The sequence below is a fragment of the Elgaria multicarinata genome, chromosome 16 (genome assembly GCF_023053635.1).
Source record: "Elgaria multicarinata webbii isolate HBS135686 ecotype San Diego chromosome 16, rElgMul1.1.pri, whole genome shotgun sequence".
Taxonomy (NCBI): Eukaryota; Metazoa; Chordata; class Lepidosauria; order Squamata; family Anguidae; genus Elgaria; species Elgaria multicarinata.
Window position 1 is genome coordinate 7,312,144 of NC_086186.1, and position 22,997 is coordinate 7,335,140.

A 22,997-nucleotide genomic window follows, 5' to 3' on the forward strand; every position below is an offset into this window, starting at 1 on the left:
AGCTATAAGGCAGTATAGAAATGTAATGAATGAAATCTGTATAGGCTGCAGCAATTTTGCGCTAAATGCCAGATATATGTTGCTGTCCATGAAAAGTTCACAGTCTGGGTAACGAACTGGATTTGTCATGCCATTAGGCAAGGCAGCCGTCTCTACCCGGGAAGTCTGGATAAGCCCCACTGAGAAAGCATGGCCCTTGTGTATCTTTTATACATTTCAATCAGGCTTCGCACAAGAGATCCACTCTGTGGATTGCAGCCATTTTATTTTAAGGGGAAAGGGAAGATACAATTTGCATTTTCTCTGTCAAGGTAGATCCTGTGACTGACACAAAAGGGTTGGGGATGCAAAGATGGGATTGTGTACTGCAAAATGAGAGATGGGAGGGGGTATAGAAATGTAATTAATTAATTGCAATATTTCCATGGAACGCATTCTTTCTGGAGAGCCATTGTTGCCAGTCAGTGTTGACAATATTGGGCTAGGTGGACTAAGGTTCTGACTCCGTAAAAGGCAGTTTCTTAGGTTTCTCTGCTCCATGCTACTTCGAAATGTAGCCGTCTGACTTAAGATCAGTACAAATGGCTGCACCCGAGGAGCATTTCATTAAGTCCCAAATGCAGAGAGGGGAGTATCATCGTACCGCAATCGATATCGTTGCTGTTTGTAATCTGTCAAAATTAAACTCCGCTAAGTGAATCCAGGCTTTGTCTGTATTGGATATGAATTTGGCATATGATAAATGACTCTGCTTTATTGAGAAAATAGTAATGAGAATTAAAACAACAAATGCCGAAATGGATCCCACCTGGACTGAATTTGATTGCACATCTGAAAGTTGTTTGGTCTGGCTCCGCGCCCAGCTCAATAGTTCAAAACATCATCGGACATGGCGAAAGATGCAAGAACTCACTCTGTTACATTTCCTGGATTCCTTTGTGCTACTTTATGTTATATAGATCGTTAATGGCCAGCGCTCTTTATACCTTGAAGTAAACAACACCCTGGTAGTCAGCATTTGTCTATACTACGCATGTCCCTGTGTTATCTTAGTCCAGTATGTTTCTGTTTCTACATTCCTCCTAGTCTATGCTGCTAACTCGTCTTTCCTCTGATGAACAATAGCTCTATTCTATGCATGTGTCTCTTTCTTTGCTACGTGCCTTTCTCGCTTAGAGCTAATGGCATTACTCTGGCTCTTACATGGGTGTGCATGTGAAGCCCTGTTCTGCAAAGTGTATGAAAAAGACACAACACCTCCCTGCGGGTTGGCAGGCAGGCAGGAGTAAAAGCTAGCACAGGCTGTGCTCGATGCGCTCGGGCGTTGATTACACTACCTGGCGGCGGACGCTTAACCCGGAAGCGGGCGGCTCCGCTCGATGCGTTCGGGAGGCGCCTGCTCGTACCTGGCCCGTCTCCTAGCAACGCCGGCCTAGGCCTGAGCCTGGCAAGCGAGGTCCTCCCAGCGGGGCGATGCTGCGGGGCCTAACAGCGCTGCGGAGAGTCTCGGGGCTTCACCGCTGCTCCTCCTTGAGTCGCCCATGGAGTGGCGGAAATCCCGGGACCCAGTCGGGCCCACCTCCTCGGCAGCGCTGCTGGCGGCTGGGCATGGGGCTCGGCCTGGCTTTGTCGGCAGCGGCGGCGACCATGATGATGACGGCCGCCGCTGAGGAGGAGGAGGAGCGGGGCAACGACGGAGAGCAGCCGCCGCGAGAAGAGGGCTTCAGCCGGGCCGTGACCAGCAGCAGGGACCTTCTCCAGCGGGTGAAGGTGGGTGAAGCCCCGAGGGAGGGACTATCCTGATGTGGGACCGGACCGGATGTTCTTAAGCATGTGCAGAGTTCATCCCCCCCTCCTCTCCAAGGTTGCTTGTTAAAGGAGCAAGTGGCAAAGCCTCCCTGAGCATATGCAGAGGTTTTTTCTTTTTAATAATATTTTTATTTGCAACAACAAACCAAAAAGCCTCCCAAAATGGGGTGTGTGTGTTTTCTCATATCATGAAACATATCAATATACAGTCATCATTAACAGAGGATATGCAGAGATGGCTTAAGTGGGAACCTAAAGTGAGTATAGAGTTCATATCCCTACAATGGTTTAAGAAGCCAACCACCACCAAAGGGGTTCCGTAGCCATGTTTTCCACAAGGGCTGGGAGGGGAGGGGAACTCTTGAGCATATGCAAAGTTTATTATAAACGTCAACAAGGCATAGTGCCCCTGGGCTTGTGCAGAGAAAAAAAATCCTAAAGAAAAAAAGGCCTAAGTGCAGAACTCCTACGCTTATGGCAAGGAATGCTTCTTTATCTGTCCAGGAAAAATCTGGTTTTATTTAAGCAATTTACATCCCACCTTTCTTCCATTGTGGAACTCAAGGAGGTGTGCATAGGGGCTCCCAGGTGTGCCATCTAGGCCCTGGCCTGCTTAGCTTTTCTCAGGTAGTGCATCACGTACCCTCCTACAGTTGCCCTAAATTTTTCTGTGGGGTGTAGTAAGCCCTGTTCCGCTTCTTGCAGTGGCCCCTCAGATGTCGTGACCCAGTTCTAAGGATGTCTGCATGGTGAATCAAGCACGCTACACCACAATTGTATTTCATTTTTATTTATTATACTTCTAAATGTCTCAATACCCAAAGCTCTCTGGGCAGTAAAACTCTTAGAGTCAGAATAGTATAGTTGGAAGGGATTCAATGCAGGAATCCACCTCAAAGCATACCCAACAGATGGCTGTCCAGCTGCCTCTTGAATGCCTCTAGTGTGGGAGAGCCCACAATCTCCCTAAAAATACAAAATTGTATGTATGAACAATTTACATAAAAACAGTCAACACTCACGATTCCAGGCACTCTTGAATGAAACAGATGATCTAGATCCGTTTCAATCAGGCTTCAGGCCTGGTTTTGGAAGTGAAACTGCCTCGATTGACCTTTGCCAGGAGAGGGACAGGAGAATGTATGACCCTGTCAATTCTCTTAAACCTCTCAGCAGCTTTCAATACCATCAACCATGGTATCCTTCTGGATAGGCTACCTGGGCTTGGAGTTGGAGGTACTGCACAGCAGTGGTTCTGCTCCTACTCGGATGGCTGATTCCAGAAGGTGGTGCTGGGGGATTATTGCTCTGTGCCACAGAGCTCTGATTTATCTCCCCCGTCCATCCCGTGCTGTTCACTGACAGCACTGTGGGAGGTTATCCAGAAGACTGCGGTATCATCAATATAGAGATAACACCCAGCTCTATCTCTCCTTTTCATCAAAGACAGGTGAGGCAGTGGTCGTTCTGAGCCAGTGCCTGGGTGTGGTAATGGCCAATAATGTACTGTTAGTCAGTGGTTCGGCTGCCTGCCTGCCTGATGTTCAGCCCGTTCTGGAGGGGGTTGCACTCCTCCTGTAGGATCAGGTTTATAGTTTGGGGGTGCTCTTGGATCCAGCAATGTCACTAGAGGCACAGATGGACTCAGTGGCACAGAGCACCTTTTACCAGCTTAGGCTGACATACCAACTACATCCCTATCTGGGCAGAGATAGCCTAGCTCCAGTTATCCGTGTTTTGATAACCTCTCATCTGGATTACTGCAGTGCGTTACGCAGTGGGGCTTCCTTTGAAAACAGTCCCAAAACTTCAGCCCGTTCAAAACAGGGTAACAAGATTATTTATTGGGACTGGCTACTGAGATCATATTATGCCAGTACTTTTCCATCTGCCCTGGCTGCCTTTCCATGCTGGTATTAACATTCAAAGCCCTAAATGGCTTGGGGACAGGCTATCTGAAGGATCATCTCCTCCCATATACACCTGCTGAGACCCTAGGATCAGCCTCAGTGGTCCTTTGGGAGCCCCTGCCAAAGGAAGTTATGTGGTTGGCTACTAAGAAGAGGACCGAATTAAAAACATGATATGCTGTCAAATTCCTGAGAGTAGAGGAAAGTCTTAACCTGGTACCAAAATGATGACAATGTTGTTGTCAGCCAGGCCTCCCCGGGGAAATAATTCCATAATCAGGAGCCACCACTGAGAAGGCCCCCTCTCCTTTTTTGCCACCTTCCGAGTCTCTCATCGGAGGCCGTGTCATCTCTATGTGTTGCCCTTAGTGGCAGATGTGTGGTATAAGGAGGAATACGTGAACCTTTTCCTGGCTTTGCATTCTCCAATTCTGGTAACTTCTGTGGCCTTCCCAATGTTGCTGGACTCTAGCTCCCATCAGCCACAGGCAGCGTGGCCAATGAGCAGGGCTGATGGGAGTTCTAGTCCAACTACATCTGGAGAGCCACGGGTTCCCCAACTCAGGTTTAGGAGAACTGATACTTGACAACCATCTGTCAAGTATGCTGTAGGGTGGATTCCTGCATTGAGCAGGGGGTTGGACTCGATGGCCTTTTAGGCACCTTCCAACTCTACGATTCTATGATTCTATGATATTGTATTTTATCCCAATAGGATGAAGTGGGAGCCCCTGGAATAGTAATCGGAGTTTCTGTAGATGGAAAAGAAGTATGGTTGGAAGGTGAGCATTGCTAACGAATTTTTCTTGCATATCAAAGACTGTGCCTACTTCTCCCTACTTCCTTTGCTGCTGACCAGCCTCCTTCCCTCCACCGCAGTCCAGCATCATCCCTCTCCTTTCTGAACAGCACGCAGCCTCTCTAGTCCCTAGGCCTTCCATGAGTTTCCATCTCGTCCTTCTTTTCCTCAGCCACTTGCACAGTCTGCTCTTCATTTTCTCAGGCCTCTGCTCTCTCTGTTCCACTGACCCCTCCCTCTTGGGTTTCTCCATCTTGCTTCACTCCTTACTCAGCCCACTTCTTCCAATCCCTTTGCCTCTGGGCTTACCTACTTTTGGGGGTCTCTTCCCCACTTGGGACAAGCTTGTTTGTGCACATTTTCATGACATCACAGCAACTCAGCCAATCAGTACCAGAAGCTTCACAACATTCCTTATTCATTTTTATTTATTTATTTGTAAAATCCCTCAGCTAATTCTTCCAAGGCATCATGGACATGCTCTATGCCCACCAATTATGGCTTATTTACCCAAACATTCATGTGTGCTGTCTTTAAATATGATGCGGAAGTTAACTTGTGGAATATGCCCAAATTGGACCTTTTGTATTGAATGAAAGGTTATATTGTATGCTGCTGTTATTTCACCCAGTTCCCTCTTTGGCTCCATGGCTCTCAGGAAGGGTAGTGTCCGTTCTTAACAATTCCTTCTGAAAACTCAGCTTAAATGGTTCTTTTTGTTCATGTGTTTATTCTAAATTTTCTTTGCCTGAGGGGCACATTCACTTCAATTTCAAAATGAACATAGGAGTGTGTAAAATCTAAAAACCAATCAGGAAGGTAAAAAATCCTTTCTGCTGAACAAGGCCCTGCCTATGATATATCCTTGTGTAGTACATTTATAAGTAGGCCTTAAATGTGGGCAGGAAAGGCCAAGAGCAGTGAGAATCCAATTCCCTCTACACTCTGAAGCCCTGATAGGACTTGCATAAGCATGTGACAAGGGTGTCCAAAAGTTGATGAGAGTCAAAACAAGTATGACCCAGTAAGACTTGCTTAGGAATTCCCTATATGCTGACTCAAAACGTTCCCTCACTGAGGTGTGTGCTTGCTTGCCACAGGGAGGAGGCATCCCTTAATCCTGCTTGGACAGGTCTAACTTGTACTGTGACCTAGCGCAGAGGTGGACAGAAGGTAAATCAAGATCTACCCGTAGGTCTCTGGGTGATTCAAAGTAGATTGGCAAAGCTCTTTGACTCAACATTGTTAAAAGCAGCAACAAAATGATCCCCCACATCTTATGTTATGCTGCTGAAAAGAAGAAACTTTGGGGTAATCGTGAGTGGATGACGAGGATCAATATTTATATACCACTTCTCATTTGAAACAAATCCCAAAGCAGTTTGAAAAGAATAAAAACAAACAACAGAACAATTACATGTAGAACGACTGTATGTTTCACTCTGCTCTGATACTTGGAAACAAATTCCTGGCCTCAAAATTCTTTAATTCTGTGTGTATTTCTTTTAAAACTGACTCTAGTTGATGATGGATCTTGAAATTCTAGTAGACAAAGTAGATCCTCCAGGTCTGAAGTCTCCCCACCCATGATCTAGACAATTCATTTGTCAAGACAATAAACCTTTTACATGAACTCAAATATTTTGTCTGTTTTTCAGCTCTGCTCTTCCTCTCACCAGTTAAGATGATAAGCAGCATTCATATTAAGATGACTAACTGATGCTCACATGTTCTTATATGGAACATTTCATCAACGTTCATTTGCTTGTCTAGTTGGGCTTCTGTCCTGCTCTTCCATGCAACTTCAAAGCACACTGGGGATAGCCAGTCTGTCTTCCTAGACTAGCTAACTTCATATGGATACTGGGACAGATGTATGCTTGCCACACACAGTGCCTTTGAATCCTCTGCTCTTGCCATGGCTTTAAATAAAGTGCTGGCATTCATTTGCTAGGCAAAGCTAAGTAGGATGCTAGACTTGTCTACTGTCAATATTGGGGAGAAGACAGGAGAGAACTGTTTTGAAGAGTCTTTGTCAACTTGAAAAACCCTCTTGGTTTTCACAGCATTGAAATGTTTCTGTGCATAGAACATCACTTAACAGTAACTTCTTTAATTTCCTTAAAGGCATGGGTTATGCTGATGTGGAGAACCGTGTGCTTTGCAAGCCAGAGACTGTTCTACGAATTGCTAGCATTAGCAAATCTCTGACTATGGTCGCTGTTGCAAAGCTGTGGGAAGAAGGAAAGCTGGATTTAGATGCTCCAGTGCAGAAGTATGTTCCGGAATTTCCTGAAAAGGAATATGAAGGCAAAAAGGTAAATGAGGTTGTTTGCAACCATTATTGTCAGGTGGTATTGTTTAGATATTGGGTGGTATTGCTTGGATATCCAGCCAGTTATATCTGTAACATATGCTGAATAGTGAATAACGCAGTAACATTTGTAATGAAAAATGAAGGAAATGTTTATCTCTGCAATAGGGAAATATACTCTCTTGACTGGGGCGGGGCAGGGCAGTTTCCTCTGGCAGCTTAAGCTATCATTGTCATGTTGATTTTGGTGAGGTTAGTTGTCAGCTGATCAATGGCCTGACTTCCATCAATCTTTCCCCACTCCCCCAAGTATTGTAAATTTATTATGCCTGTTATAATTGTATCATGAATGTTATCGCACTGCACTGAATTTAAGCCAATGTCTTCTAAAAACCTAGGTCACTGTCACGACAAGACAGCTTGCTTCACATTTAAGTGGAATTCGCCACTATGACAAAGATATTAACAAAGTAAAGGAAGAGAAAGAAAAAGCTAACAGAGCCATAAAAGTTGCAAAAGATACCGCGAAATCTGCCCCCAGAGAGAAGGAAGACAAAGGCTCTGAAAAGAATGACTTGACTAAAGCTAAGCCAGAACACGAAAGCAAAAATTCCAAAAGTGGAAGGAAAAAAAAGGAGTTTGAACATGAGGAGTATTATTTGAAAGACAAATATGACAGTGTGATTGATTCACTGAATATATTTAAAGATGATCCTTTGTTCTTTAAGCCAGGTGAGTTGCTAGTACCCTTTACGCAAACTACTTACTACAGATGTGTTCTTAGGATGCCAAATGGCAACTTTCATAGCTTGGTCCTTTCAACAGCATCTTTTCACTGGGCACAGAATTGAATCATCCTTGCCTCCTCCACCTACACTGTGAAATATGTCCTTTTCTCAGATTGTTCTCTTCCGAAGTTTGGTCTCTTCTGCTTATTTTTTTTACATGAAATGTGTACATCTCTTCTCTGGGGATCTGAAGAAGAGGAGCACCTGCTTTGTATGCAGAGAACCCCAGGTTCTCAAAAATCTTTAACTAGGATTCCTGCCTGACCCTGGAGAGCTATATGAACTAATAGTCTGACCCCAGTATGAGGCAGCTTCCTATATTCCTAAAAGGATTATATTCCAAATACTTAAATCTCAGGTATTCTAACCCCAATTTAAAAAAAAAACGTGAGAGAGAATGCAACTAATTATATTGAGTTTTATGAAATCCTGCACTTTAACTTCTAGAAGATACACTACTGATATACCTACAGCTAGCCTAATAAAGCAAGTACATTTTCTCATCCCTTGAACCATCACAACAACCTTAGCAGGTTAAGTCCTTTTTTTTATTAGGAGACTAATAAAGGGGTAGATAGACCAAGCTTATGTACTGTGTAAATAGTGCGTAAAATTGGTGTTTCTTATCCTTCCCTTTCTTCAAGGCAGTCAGTTTTTGTATTCGACCTATGGATTCACTCTTCTGAGTGCTGTCGTGGAGAGAGCTTCGGGTCATAAATTCACAGACTACATGCGGAAAATATTTTGTGACCTGGATATGTTGACCACAGGACTAGATGAAAATGAGCCACTGATATACAACAGAGCGAGGTAAATGGCCATGCAGTCATGTCCTGTAGGCCTCCAACAGTTGTTCATTTGTTTGGCTGAATAAAATGTGTCCTCCTAAGTAGCCTCAGCAACCTCCGTTCCTTGCCACAGTGGTAGCAGTGTGCATGCATATTAATACAGTCCTTCAGCAGCCTAACTTTCTCTTGGTCACAACTGAGCCAGCTGTGACTGGACACATTGGAGTTAAAGTAGTCAGAATCGTGTTGCTCTATCAGATCTACAATTAATTTAGATATGTTGTGGTGGAGGGATTACTAAACAGACCTTCTGGAGCTCTGCCGTGTGAATGCTCAATCATTGAAACCCTTCCAGTCACTACTTGACTGTGGTCTTATGTTTCCTGGCAATGTGACTGGTTCTCTCACCTCTTCTTTGATTTACAAGGACTGATTAGACACAAAAGTCAGCTGAGACTCCAGAACTGATATATGCTTGTTCAGTAATGTGTTTCTATGCAAACCGGATTGCACACTAAGTAAGGGCCAAGGCCTAGGTATAGGAACTTAGACGTCGCCCTGGGTTAGGAAGGACAGCTCCAAAATGATGGGGATACTTACAAAGTGCAACGAGAGACTTCAAATGTATAGCTACAACTCACATCATTCTTTATTTGCCGTTTAGAGGTGGTCCTGAAAGCCAAATGAAATTGCACATGTTTGCCAGACTCAGATTAAAGATCTTCATACAAGTTCCTGTGTGTCTCCCACACTAGAGGCCTTCAAGAGGCTGCTGGACAGCCATCTGTCAGGGATGCTTTAGGGTGGATTCCTGCATTGAGCAGGGAGTTGGACTTGATGGCCTTGTAGGCCCTTTCCAATTCTGCTATTCTATGATTCTATACTTGCTGGATCAGGAACTGCAACTATAAATCAGATTTGCATCTAAATACACATGCTGTCTGTCCTCACTGCATTACCTATCTATCTTCCAGTGCAAATAGCCATGCATAAATACCATCTTTACTTGGGATCAGAGCTGGATTGGGGTGTTAGTGTAATTTTGAGGAATGTGCAAATACTCTGGGCTGCTGCGTTTGCTTTTTTCTATTATGAGAAGTGGTGGTTTGGGAGAGTCTTCAGTAAATAGGGTTCTCTGTGTCACCAGTGGGAGTAATTCGGAATACCAGAGAGAGTAACTTGGGAATTTTTGTGAACTGCCCAGAGAGCTTCGGCTATTGGGCGGTATAAAAATGCAATAAATAAATAAGCCCTTAATCATGGGGCAGTTGAATTCTAAGCTGGATGAAAGGGAGCAGGGTAGAATGTAGTGTAATACTTCTGCATAGCTGCAACCGATGTCCTAAAACCAAAGAACACTGCCACCTTGCGGTTCTCCTTGTGTTGAAGGAAAACCAGTGCTGAAGAAAGGTGATGCATGCTCTGTAGCAGTGCATTTTTGAGCATCCAAGTACAATAGAGCAAGAGAGAGAAAAGAAAGCGAGTTCCGGTGTAGAGCTGAAACCAAAATGTTCTGTTCTGATTCCTCCATCCTGCATTACTGCCATCCTTGACCATAGCAAAGTTGTTGTATTTTAACTTCATTTTAAGGAGGTGATCTAACCTCCTTAAAGTGAAGTTATAGCAGTATAACTTCACTGCATTGAGCAAGGGGTTGGACTCGATGGCCTTGTAGGCCCCTTCCAACTCTGCTATTCTATGATTTTATATGCTGAGCTTGTGTGCATCTTCCTTTTAATTGGAAGGGCTTTCATATCCCATTAGCTGGTGATCACTTCATCTGTTCTTTCCAACCTTTGTTTCCAACCATGCGCTAGAATGTTTTCAAGACTGAAGGTGACTAGTCTTGGGAAGCAAGATTCTGCACTGGAATACAGAGAGCCCTACTAACCACTTCCTTCAGTTTGAAACCCTTCACTCCGAGGGGCTGTAGCTATCCTCCAGTGCAGCCTGCCTGTTCTGTAATTCTTCCCTACCCAGAGTAGGAATTTGTACCCATGATCCACAGACTAAGGGTGAGCAGCCTTCTCCACCACAAGGTGGATAACAAGAGGGGGTTCTTGTTTGGTTCCTACTGGTCTGGCACAACTGCAGTATATATTATTCATCGTAAAGCAGCTTGATGCCGAAAATTGGAGCCTGGCCACTGTGAGTCTGGCAGAAAACTTTTGAGTACAGCAACAGGGCAAAGCTTCCCCATTAAAATCCTCTTCTTTATTGTATAGCTTCTGGAGTCATTGTCTTATCCCAACTGTGCTGATTCTCCCAAGCCAACAGCCTAGATAACATTCTGGTGTTGACAATGGGCTGCCTCCAGCAGTTTCAAGAGGTGAATCATGCAGTTCCAAAAATGGGAAGGTCCAAAGTTTGCTGAAAGTACCCTTTTAGCTTAGGAGAGGCTGTGAGAACAATAATCTGCAATGAACAGTTTGCTATTCATCCTCCCCACTCCCAATCCACGTTGTTTGAAATTTCTCTGTAGCTAAATTGATGAGCGAGCTGACTGCGGCCTCCTGGGTACTGAATTTGTTTCACATCAAATCTGCTGCTGGCCGAAAAGTTGCGTTGGTGATTATCATCTCGTGCCTTTTTTACCTGGTGCACTTTCTGAATAACTAAAAGCTGCATTGTGCAAGAGGCTCATCCATGTACTTAAAGGTCTAACCTCCTTAAAATGAAGTTACAGCAATCTATCCTGAGCTTGTGTGCATCTTCCTTTTAATCGGAGGGGCTTTCGTATCCCATTAGCTGGGATATAATCTGTAGCACTTCTGCATGACAGATGTGCTTCCTTTCCTGTGTGGATGACCAGCCTTCTTGCTTTCTTTTCCAGGTATTACATTCACAACAAAAAAGGTCGTCTGGTCAACGCACCCTATGTGGACAACTCCAACAAGTGGGCTGGTGGCGGTTTCCAGTCCACAGTGGGAGACCTTCTGAAGTTTGGGAACGCCATGCTGTATGGCTATCAACTTGGGCAGTTGAAAAAGCTTGCCCCCGGACTCCTGCCCGGCTATCTCAAGCCCAGCACGGTAGCAATGCTGTGGGCAGCAGTCCCAAGCACACAGGCAGCCTGGCATACTGATATGAAATATGGGATGGCGTGGTTTGTTGTGGAGAAGAAGCAGGAATGGGGCTTCTGCAGGCCGCAGCGACACTACGCCACCCACACAGGAGGAGCTGTGGGTGCAAGCAGTGTCCTCCTCATTCTGCCTGAAGAACCAGACTCTGAGGCAGCACAGGGTGGCTCACTGATGCCACCGCGGGGTGTGGTGGTCTCCATTATTTGTAACATGCAGTCGGTTTCTCTTAACGGCACTGCCTTAAAGATTGCAATGGAATTCGAAAAGGACAAGTTAGCACAATACGCTGATAAAAACAGCTTGCAGAATTAAGCACGGTACCAAAAGTACCCTCTTGCCAAGTAGGGCTACCATCCTACGTTGATCGCGCTGCATTAGAACATGCCACTCAGGGAAGCAGCTGTATGGGTCCAACGGCCCCTCCTTAAAGGGAGAAAAGTATTTTGTAAAGGTACTCCAATGAAAGTTGCCAAAAGCGCTAGTGGCGCTTCCTTTTGCTACCTGGAGCCAAACCTACATGCCAATCAAATCTCTTGGGTTTTTTCTTGAAAATTCAGTAACATGGAGATGTGCAAAACAAGTGTCAACCTCGGAAGCTTTGCATGTGAGGCCGGACCTGCATGTGCTTTTTAGCAGAGGCTCTTCACTTTCAAAATAGTCGCTGAAAAATTGATAGTAATGGTGAAAGCACAGGGACAAACATCACAGACATCCTTTGGGCCGTTGCAGTCTATTGCCATCACAGCACTGAGGAGGAACAGCAGCCCGTTCACGCAGTAGTTTGATACTACTACCCATGGTCTTGCTTAGGAGTGGAGGGAGGCAGAAGGGAGTGAGTTGCCAAGGGTAGCTATCTCCATCAACTCCTTAGGAGCAGCCAAGGAAGACATGGGTGAGTTAATCCCCCCTCCTCGCAGGCTGTTTGCAGGGCTCATTCCTCCATGTTAGTCATTTTGCCTGTCAGTGCAGAAAGCCACCAAAATTAATCCTGCAGTTATGATGGGATTGACTTTCAGCATAAGACTGGATGCTCATTATGTAGCATATAAATGCATTTACAGTGTGAGTCTATACATGTCTGCTCAGAAGTGAATCCCATTGTGTTCAAAGTGACTTACTTGTGTCGCTGTTCTTAACAACTTGCTGACCAAGTAGTATTTCTCTAGACTTAAGTCTCTAGTCTGGAATTCCTTGAAAAGGTTCCCAACTTTGTCTGAGGATCATGGTACCAAAGTTACAGTTGGTTTCAGAATTTGGCAGGCTTGTTGTAAAAGGATTTACGCCTTTCCTAGGCGTAACTCACTGCCAACATTGTGTAGTCTTTGGGAGAGGATTTCACTGGCTCCCTGTTTATCAAAATTCCACCCCGTTCACTTTCTAACACTTCACTGCCAATATGAGTTTCCAAAGGCAGGGGACACATCTTAAAGCTTTAAGACAGCCTTCCTCAACCTGGGGCGCTCCAGATGTGTTGGACTACAGCTCCCAGAATGCCCCAGCCAGTGGCTGGGGCATTCTGGGAGATGCAGTCCAACACATCTGGAGCGCCCCAGGTTGAGGAAGGCTGCTTTAAGAGATGTTTACAAAGCTTGTGAAAAGCTGCAATCCTACATGCATTTATTTGTAAGCTGTTGAATAACTGGAACTTGCTTCTGAGCAAGTGTCTTATCTGGCCCCTTGTTTTACCCATATTTATATTCAAGCTGGCACTGAAATCCCCTCTTGTTGATCTCTTAACATCCCATAATTCCTCTGAGGGAGACTTCATTGCACCATACAGGTGTCCATGATATTTTTCTCCACTTTTTTAGACATGCCTGCCATAGTCTGGTAGTAATCGTGGATGCTGTCAGCTCAGCTTGCCTTTTGGCTTTGTCTTGCATCTGAACTCGATGGCCTTTTTCTTCCTGAGTTAGTGAGGGAAAGCCGACTCCATACTTTGCTTGTCCCCACTAATGAATTTCCCCCTGAAGTTTTGCCTCAGATTTGTAGAGCGTGAATACTATGGGCTGTTTGGCTTTTCCGCACCTTTCATCTCAGGTTCATCTCTGGGTCCTCCAGCCCTCACAGGTCACCTCCCCTGGATAATTCTGTTTGCTAGTTTGCTTCAGACTTTCTCACATTCTTAGACTTGCTTACGATCCCTATGCCCACTGCTTTTCTTACTCTTCACCTGTTTCTAGTCATGTTACGTACTACTTTGGGTAAGTGATGATTTTCTTGATCGATGATGGTCCAGGCTCAGCCAAAATGCTCTCATGCATTACATGTGTGAAGCATTTCACCAATGACTGGGGTCTGTAGCTGCACTACTAGCAAATTCCATCATCCATGTGTTGAGCATGAAGAGGAGCCTCTGTGTGTGAGTATGTGCTCATGCGTAGGAGCATCTCTTCAGAAGTCCATGCTCAACTCTCAGGGGCTAGTCCAGCTGTGTGATGTTGGGGGCAGAATCAGCAGCATGGCTTGATTACTGGTTATAGCATGGGCCTTCTTCAGACCTTACACATGTGAAGGGTATTTGTGCCAACCAGCAATTTGATAAAAAAAATTTACCATAGACCTGCATTTTAAAACAGTCTTCCTAGGGCAGCCTTCCTCAACCTGGGGCGCTCCAGATGTGTTGGACTACAACTCCCAGAATGCCCCAGCCAGCACAGCCTTCCTCAACCTGGGGCACTCCAGATGTGTTGGACTGCAACTCCCAGAAAGCTGGCTGGGGCATTCTGGGAGTTGTAGTCCAACACATCTGGAGCACCCCAGGTTGAGGAAGGCTGTACCTAGGGGTTGAGGTTCCTTTCTGAAATACCTCAAACTACTTATCTAATTGTCTGTTTAGGAGCACTGTGGGTTAAACTGATTTCTTTTCAAACTTTTTTGGGGGGAAGGTTCTAAAATGGATGATGCCAATACTATTTAATTCTTCTATGCGAGCATCCTGATCAGAAACTTTTCAGTTTCATTCATCTTTGTAATTAGGAAAGGTCTATTAATTTTATTGGTCTAGAGGTGCTAAGTCATTGTGTCTTCACATTTCTGGCATTCTGGCAATTTAAGCATGTAAAAGAATGCCAACCATCCTGGGTAGGAATCACCATTGTTTTGGGAATACTTCTTGTTCCTAGCATAGGTAAAGTTAAGAGTTTCTTGCCCCTTTCTCCAGCAGTCTATTTGGGTTAACTGGTCCTGTTGGCTTCTAATCATGTAAAATCCGTATTCAGATCTTTTAATGATGGTAACTGGGCTTTTTGATTGCCTTATCTAATAAACACTTCATATTGTTGGTAGAATGTTCAGGTGGCACTGTGTTAATTTTCAATTGAATCTATTCCTTTTCTAGCCGGTTTTGGGATGTGGGAGAACAACTCACTTACTTCATTGTAGGTTCAAGACACATGTTTGTAAAAGCTGCGTGGAATACCAGAGGTGATGACTGTTGTTGCAAGAGCAGAAGGTAAGACATGCATACCAACTCACTAAATCTACACAACCCTACTCAAGAAATGGATTTGCAACTATAATTATATTTGACTAAGAAAGAACCTATCCTGATTTACTTAAGCAACTGTGAACATTTCTTTAAGAGCAGTAAAACAGCACAAACTCTTGTAGGTCTCATATCAAACAGTTTATTGATTCTGAAGCAAACTTCTAAAAAACACAAAATACAGTTTTAGTTGGGGAAAGGGAAACATCTACTAGTAATCAACTAAGATTCGTCCAACTTAAAAGGAAATCCTGTTTACCTTTAAATAGGTGCCATAGCTTCAATTGTGGTTTCTTTAGATATTATTTTTTTATTCAGATGTTGGATACATTTTGGATGTTATCAAATGAAAAATAAGTCACAGACTGTGAGCATTAGGATAACAGCAACACAAATCCTCCTGATTCAAGAACATTTGCAATGAAGCTGCTACTTCAAACCATTCCTCAAATCATTCGTCAAACCATTCAGGAATGCAGCAACACTTTGACCCATCCACAACCTAAAACTCTTTTCTGGAATTTCTGTCTCAAATTTTAGTATAGTAGGTGATTATTTACCCTACTGGCAATTGTCAGTGAAGTGCAAATAGTTTCACTGACTGCCCAATATAGTTCATGGTGGTAATATATAGCCAAGGGCAGAAGCCATATAGTCAAAGGCCAAAGTGAAATTTCAAGAATATGTGAATTTAGCGGCCTTATCCCAGGTCAGACTGTTTCTCCTTCTAGCCCAGTAGTGATTCTCCATGGTCAGGTGGAGACTCTTTCCTGACACCTGGTCCTATTAACTGGAGATGCTAGAGGTTGAACCTGGGACCTTCTGCATGCAAAATGTGCGCTCTACCTTGCATGTGGCCACTCTTCATAAAGAAAAATCAGGAGAGTTTAAAGGGTCTGCATCTTCACATAACTTATGATTGAGACTAATAACAATGCAAGCAGACAAATTGAAGTGATGCCCAGTTCATTGAACAGCCAGGAACATATTAGCAGATCTATGGGAATTTCTTCTAGGCAGAACTCTGCTGAAATAAATGGGGGCTTTGGAACAAGCTGAACCTGCATAGCTTTTATTCACTTCAAAGGGGATTTACAAAGTAGATATTCCCAGAAAGCTGGGGCCCAAAGCTGCAAAATCAGCAGAATTAAAATACAAGTTCCTCTTCCTTAACTCTTAACACAGATTTTGCAAGACGATCAAGTACATTTCTTTACCATAGCAACCTGACATCGCTGAAAAGAAAAATGCACCAAGTGTATGAAAATTACTTTTGTAATTAAGAGCCCTATCCATTCAGCATCCATTATGTATTAAAATCTATAAAAATAGAGTTCAGTTATCCTCAAACATACACGCATGATTTGCACATAAGACAAGAGGTCCACCCGGACATAATTAACTTGCTAGATTAACCAGCACTGTTGGACAAATAAGGCTTCCAGTGGTAGCATGTACAGCATCACATGAACAGTTCAGTGTTGTTTTCTTCTAAATGAGCAGCCTGGAAAGCGAAAGAAAGATGCATGGTTTCCAAAGAGGTTGTATAGACAGACACTGGCATTTAAATTCAAATGACAGCTTTTATTCGCAAAGCATCCTCCAACATATGGGAATCTGCACTGACATTTACCCTCATTCTTTCCCCCTGTAATTTTATTGGGGGAGGGGGGAACAATAGTGAGGAATAATCATGACTTATTCTCACTTCCATTTCAAATACTTGTAATTCTGTGCCCACCATGCCGTTCCCTAGTGCATTTTCTTCCATAAAGAAATTCTGCTGAATTCATTTACTTCAAATGTTTTACCTATTTAAAAGCACAGTTGATAAACAGCTAGGCAATTTTCCATTGACAAATTATAATAATCGCTGTACAATTGATAACTTCAGCAGCCCCTATATATTTAATAGTTCTAGGACTGTATCTCCAGAGTTCAAAATACAATCTCTGACACAGAACCCATTTGCACATCCAGGTTTCTGAGAAAATTCTCACAATATGCAAGGAGGACTCATACATTGCAAGAACTTCTCTCTCACTCACTTTGTATGTGCATATACAGGTTCCTACTTATATGGCCCCATCCTTGGTTCATTTTCTTAGTTACCTTAGAATGGACAGCATTTTGAAAAATGGCATATTTGTCTAGGGAAAAATTAACATTAATCATTACATTTCTTTATTGTCCGTCTCTGCTAAGGAGCTCACACTAGTATGTGTAAGGTACCCAACAAATCTCCCATCCAGACTAGATATTGACCTAGCCCAGACCTGAGTGGCAATTTCTGCCAAATGTGGATAACAGGGTTAGCATTCCAGAATTCAGAGAAGTGGAATTATTTAGCCAGCCAATCCCCACAATTCAAAGTCCCTGTTTTGTAGATTTATTATTATGTACTTCTCCTTGAGTCCCAACACCCATTTCCTGTTTCTGAAAGGAATTAGAGCATTATACTCTCAGTTCTGCCAAAGTAAAAAAAAACCTTCAATTGTTAAATTATGAGTGTCTTTCTGGATGTACATTCAACCACAGAAAAAACTCAGTCCAATATTGTCTCTTCTAACTGATAGTGGCTCTCCCAAGATTTCAGAGAGAGAAAAGTCTTTCCCAGTCTGAAACGGCGACCTTATGTTTCCAAAGCACATATCGTACCAATGAGTTATGTGTACTCCCCTGGCTCTAGAATTTGAGCAAGAACGGCAAGAATTTCTTACATTATAGGCTGCTTGAACAGACAACTGTGTCACTGAATGCTAAGGCCGTGGTATAAGTGGTAAATCTGCACATAGGTGACTAGATTTAAGAGTCGAGAAGTTGTCCCCTACCTTCTGTGAGCCTGGCTTTGCCTCCTGTTGGCTGGCACAAAACAGTCGAGCATCCGACACAGGGCACTACCATCTGGGCATGGCTGAACACTGTGGTGATCTTGTAGCATCCTGAATTTTAAAAAGCACACACTTCTCGTTCAATTGGAACCACAGACACAAATGTGACACTGAGGCTATCAAACATAGTACCCAACGCTAGACTGACTTGTACTGCTCTCTTGGGCTCTTTGGATCCAGGCAGGTTAGTATCCAGCAAGCCTATGGAGAGTAATTTGGTCCTCCATCTATGTTAATGACTTCTAATTTTGTTGTGTATTTTAAACGTATTTTGTTATTGTTGTTGTTTTACATTTCTTTTCCAAGGTTTTTAATCCACATCAGTATTAAACTTTGTAAGACCGCCTTGAGGCCCAGTATTGGGCAAAAGGCGGGATACAAATAAATATAATAATAATATTTCTAAAGCCTCTCAGCTGAGTGGAAACTTGAATCTGGCTCTCTCCCTTCACAGAGACCTGACCCAGTGGTCAAATAACCAGCATCTATTCACCTATGATGCTCATATATCCCTTTCTTGGGTCATAACTCTAGAGTTCTGGGTATGGATGTCATGCTCTGTCCCTGGGTTGTTTAGCGAGTGGTCAGGAGCAAGTATGGTCGCTCACTCCCAAACAACCCATGATTAATAAAGACTTGTTCTCTGCTTCCCAGAAGGTAGGATTAGATCTAATGGGCTTAAGTTACAGAAAAGTAAAGTTCGACAGCGAACACTGAAGAAACATCTTAACAGTAAGAATAATTTGTTAATGGAACCAATTACCAAAGGGAGGTGGTGATGTGATGGTGGGCTCTCCCTCGCTTGAGGTCTTCAGGCAAAGGCTGGATAGCTATCTGTTGGGGATGCTCTAAACTCTGGATTTCCTGCATCAAGCAGGGGGTGGAATAGATGGCCTACAAGGCCCCCTCCTATTCTGACTTAATGGATAATTTCAGAAGAGCAGGGTAATTTTCTGTGGCATCTTCAAGGCTGACAAATGTATTATGGCATGGGCTTTCACGGGCTAGAGAAATACGTAATATTGAAACAGGGAACCAATCTCAGGTCTACCTCTCAAAAAATTAAAATTCAGAGAACTGTTTGTCCAAGGGGTTTTTGGACTTCCATTTTTGAGTAGCAGTTCTGTACACAGCACAGTAAGCCATTTTTGAAACTGAAGGGAGTTTCTAAAGTGGCTTACTATACAGAATGGTGCTCTGTCTGTCTTTTGAACAAGTCCCACCTCTGGTTTATTCATTCACTAACAGATGTGGGCCAGATAGAAATAAATCCCTTTTTTGTATATCTTCTCTCCCTCAAGGCTTCAACAACAATAAGGTGTAGCCTGAGAGGAAAAGAAACAAAGCTGCACTTGAGTATAGATACAACAAATAGTTAAGCAACAGAAGCGTAGGTATAATGCCTAGCTCAGATGACATGCAAGGCATGGATTTCACAAGATACTGAGAAAAAATCCTACTCCATCGAGGATAAGAGACCTCAAGGCAATTCATTTTATTTATAGCTTCTCCAGCCTATTTCTTTCTAAGATTTCCTTGGGAGAAGACAGATCACCAAGGGACAGTATTCCAATCACTGCATTCCAATTCCAGCAATATATACAAGTGAAAGCAAGTTTGTAAATGGGTTCTGCACAGTGGTTTCTCAAACGGTTCACTTCCCAACTTTTTTGTTGCATCTGACACAAGGAAAATGCCACAATCTTGCCACTGCAGTATCAGGGAACTACATGAAGTGAGAATGCCAGATCTAACATCTTTACCTTAAGGGGATGATCAACCTAACGGAGCCAAGCTTTTTCTTCTAATTATTCCAAATGCACAAAGTATACAGACAGCAGGTGGGAAAATGTGTGACCCAACCTTATAAATATTTATTCTGGAGTAAGTCTCACCAAGTTCAGTGGGACCAAATAAATGTGTAATGGGCTGCAATCTGTAAACAATGTTGGTCTGCACATGAATACTAATCCTCCATTAATCACACTTTCAAGTACAATCTTTGGGCTGGAACTATTTGAACAACTTCACCTTTGGAGTAAACTGGTCTGATAAGTAGCTGCAATGTTTCAGAAATGAAAGTGGGAAATGAGCCACGTCAGCAAGTGTTATAATGTCAGCAAAACTGCAGGAGGAAACAAGTTTCTTGTTTTTTCCACCAAAACGAAATTATTGCTGCCCTTTATATTTAAAAGCATTCTAACCAAGGAGATTGGTATAAAAAACATTTTTATAAAGAATATACATTTTTTTAAATGGATTGATAGTGTTGATATCCTATTCCATACAATTTAGGTATTTAACAAATTTATTAAAAATAGAAAATTACTTTGTTAAAGCAGGACTAGGAAACCGAATCCTTTAATAACTGGACGTTATGAATTGTCCATTGGAATGCTTAAGAAAATGAGATAAAAAAGTGGATTAATTCCTTCTGGAGGAATCTGCTCATCAGTCCTTTTATCTTTGAGAACAGTTCAGAGATAATAATCAGTGAAGAAAGTTAAACAGATCCACTTCATCTTCCATAGGCAGTGATTTCTCCATAAGAGAAGGAATAAACATGTAAATTCCGATATGTAGATGATACCACTTTGATGGCTGAAAGCGAGGAGGAGCTGAGGAGTCTTATGACAAAGGTGAAAGAAGAAAGTGCAAAAGCTGGGTTGCAGTTAAATCTCAAAAAAAACCAAGATTATGGCAACCAGCTTGATTGATAACTGGCAAATAGAGGGAGAAAACGTGGAGGCAGTGACAGACTTTGTATTTCTGGGCGCAAAGATTACTGCAGACGCTGACTGCAGCCAGGAAATCAGAAGACATTTACTTCTTGGGAGGAGAGCAATGACAAATCTTGATAAAATAGTTAAGAGCAGAGACACCACACTGACAACAAAGGTTCGCATAGTTAAAGCAATGGTATTCCCCGTAGTAACCTATGGCTGCGAGAGCTGGACCATAAGGAAAGCGGAGCGAAGGAAGAGAGATGCTTTTGAACTGTGGTGTTGGAGGAAAATTCTGAGAGTGCCTTGGACTGCAAGACGATCAAACCAGTCCATACTCCAGGAAATAAAGCCAGACTGCTCACTTGAGGGAATGGTGTTAAAGGCAAAACTGAAGTACTTTGGCCACATAATGAGAAGACAGGATACCCTGGAGAAGAGGCTGATGCTAGGGAAAGTGGAAGGCAAAAGGAAGAGGGGCCGACCAAGGGCAAGATGGATGGATGATATTCTGGAGGTGACAAACTTGACCTTGGGGGAGCTAGGGGTGGCGACAGCCGACAGAAAGCTCTGGCGTGGGCTGGTCCATAAAGTCACGAAGAGTCGGAAGCGACTGAACGAATAAACAACAACAAATATGAGTCTTACAGTAGGTTTTCTGTGGTCCACTACAGGAGAGAACACTTTAAAAATAATTACCTGGACACTTGACGTCCATGAAGTAGGAATTTGGGCTCTGCACCAGGCGTTTCTTTTTATGTTTTCTCTTTTCTTCCTTGAAGGATGGGTGAATTAAGTCTCTAGCGAACTGTGCAAGACACCAGAAGCAAGTTATTGCAAGTGAATACAACAAAGCAGCATTTGCTAGCTTGGCTGGATGAGGCATTTTCTACTGAATATCCCCCAAATCATTTTGGTATCCAACGCAAAAAATCCAAATGGTAACCCCCAACATAGAACACAACCCCCCTCACTGAAGCTAAGAGCAGCTATGCAAGACAGTGGCAATTTTCACTCATTTCACCTAGGTTTGTACATGGGGAACATTATTGGATTGTATTCCTCCAAGCCAGACCTTTCTGCCTTCTGCTTTGTAATCCTTAGTGACATCTGAGGATTACAAACTTGTGTCCAGCTGCCTGATCTTGCGATCTCCTCCCCCAACTTCCTAGTAAACAAGAACGTCCACCAGAAGCACACTAGTATTATGGTTTAGGCCATTCACCATATGTTGTATCTTTGAAAACTAGGCAATCGTTTGTTCAGAGCCGATTTCATTACAAAGCCCAAATCTGAAAGAATAGTAAACAGAATGAGTTGCCAGTTCCTGGAAAGAGTGCATTGAGCTGTCCCCTTGGTTGGTTTGTTGTGGTTTCTAAAATTAGCCACCCGAACAGCAGCCTGGCTACCTGATACTGCTGGAATAAATGGATTTCCAAGAGGGAAATTTTGAAGGATATCCTATATATACATCAAATGCTTCAAAATAAAGGATGGGGTGAATTACACTGGTGAATTTCTGTTACCACCTGCTCCTGACCTAGACTCAGGGCTGAAATGACAATGTCCCCAGTCCCCAACACTTGTCATTTTCACTCGCCTTCTCCCTTCTCCCATTGTCCGCCCCGCACACTCAGGTCCTCTGGGGTGAAAGTACTTCAGTCAGCTAAAACTAGGCTGACATCAGTTTCCCAGAGGACCTTTTCTTCTGTCACCCTGAGATTGTGGAACAGCCTGCCGGACGAGATTTGTAAAATTAACTGTCTGTGTGATTTTAAGGCAGCTTTAAAGATTAGCCTTTTCCGGCAGCCTTATCCAGATCAATGCAAAATCAAGAATTTTTAAGATGTATTGATTCCTGTTCAAATGTTGTTCCCCGCCTCGATCCAAAGGGAGAGGCGGATAAGAGATACATAAACATCATCATCATCATTATTATTATTATTATTTTGTTCGATTTTTCAGCTGCACGTCTTGACGCAGGCCCCTATCCTGATGCTTTCTTGTGGAGGTAAAAATACGATTCTAAAAGCCCTACTCCCTACATACATACACACACACCACATTGCTTAGTACCCCTTGCCAGGAAAATAAATAAATAGCACCGCTTCATATTACAGCTGGATCAGAGACACGGATCCGTTGATCATGCGCTATGGCGCGGGGGGGGGGGGCTCAGGGATTCGCCCAGCAGCATTGCTCCCAAGACAAAGCGTAGCTGCTTTTGCGGATCGTGTCCCAAGATGCATCATTAGCCGGCGAGGAGAGACACCACCACCACGACTGTCGGCGCTGAGGAGAGCCCCCTCCCCGAATTGGGGCCCTGCGACTCACGGGCATGTTTTCGTCTTTTCCTTCCCTCCGCTTGAGTCGAAGGCCTGCCCGTCCGCCCCCTGCCTGCCTGC

General features: G+C 43.4%; 2 protein-coding genes across 2 annotated transcripts; one reads left to right on the forward strand and one right to left on the reverse strand.

Moving 5' to 3' along the window:
* The first annotated feature begins 1,421 nt into the window (after positions 1–1,421).
* Positions 1,422–12,936, forward strand: LACTB (lactamase beta). Its single transcript, XM_063142738.1, has 6 exons — positions 1,422–1,770; positions 4,435–4,501; positions 6,646–6,836; positions 7,231–7,564; positions 8,265–8,430; positions 11,242–12,936. The coding sequence occupies exons 1-6, from the start codon at positions 1,474–1,476 to the stop codon at positions 11,801–11,803; spliced, it is 1,617 nt and encodes a 538-aa protein (XP_062998808.1). The 5' UTR covers positions 1,422–1,473; the 3' UTR covers positions 11,804–12,936.
* A 2,170-nt stretch (positions 12,937–15,106) lies between these two features.
* Positions 15,107–22,997, reverse strand: RPS27L (ribosomal protein S27 like). The gene is made up of 4 exons (XM_063142739.1): positions 22,927–22,997; positions 21,292–21,400; positions 17,810–17,920; positions 15,107–16,482 (listed from the first exon to the last, which is right to left on the reverse strand). The coding sequence occupies exons 1-4, from the start codon at positions 22,930–22,932 to the stop codon at positions 16,454–16,456; spliced, it is 255 nt and encodes an 84-aa protein (XP_062998809.1). The 5' UTR covers positions 22,933–22,997; the 3' UTR covers positions 15,107–16,453.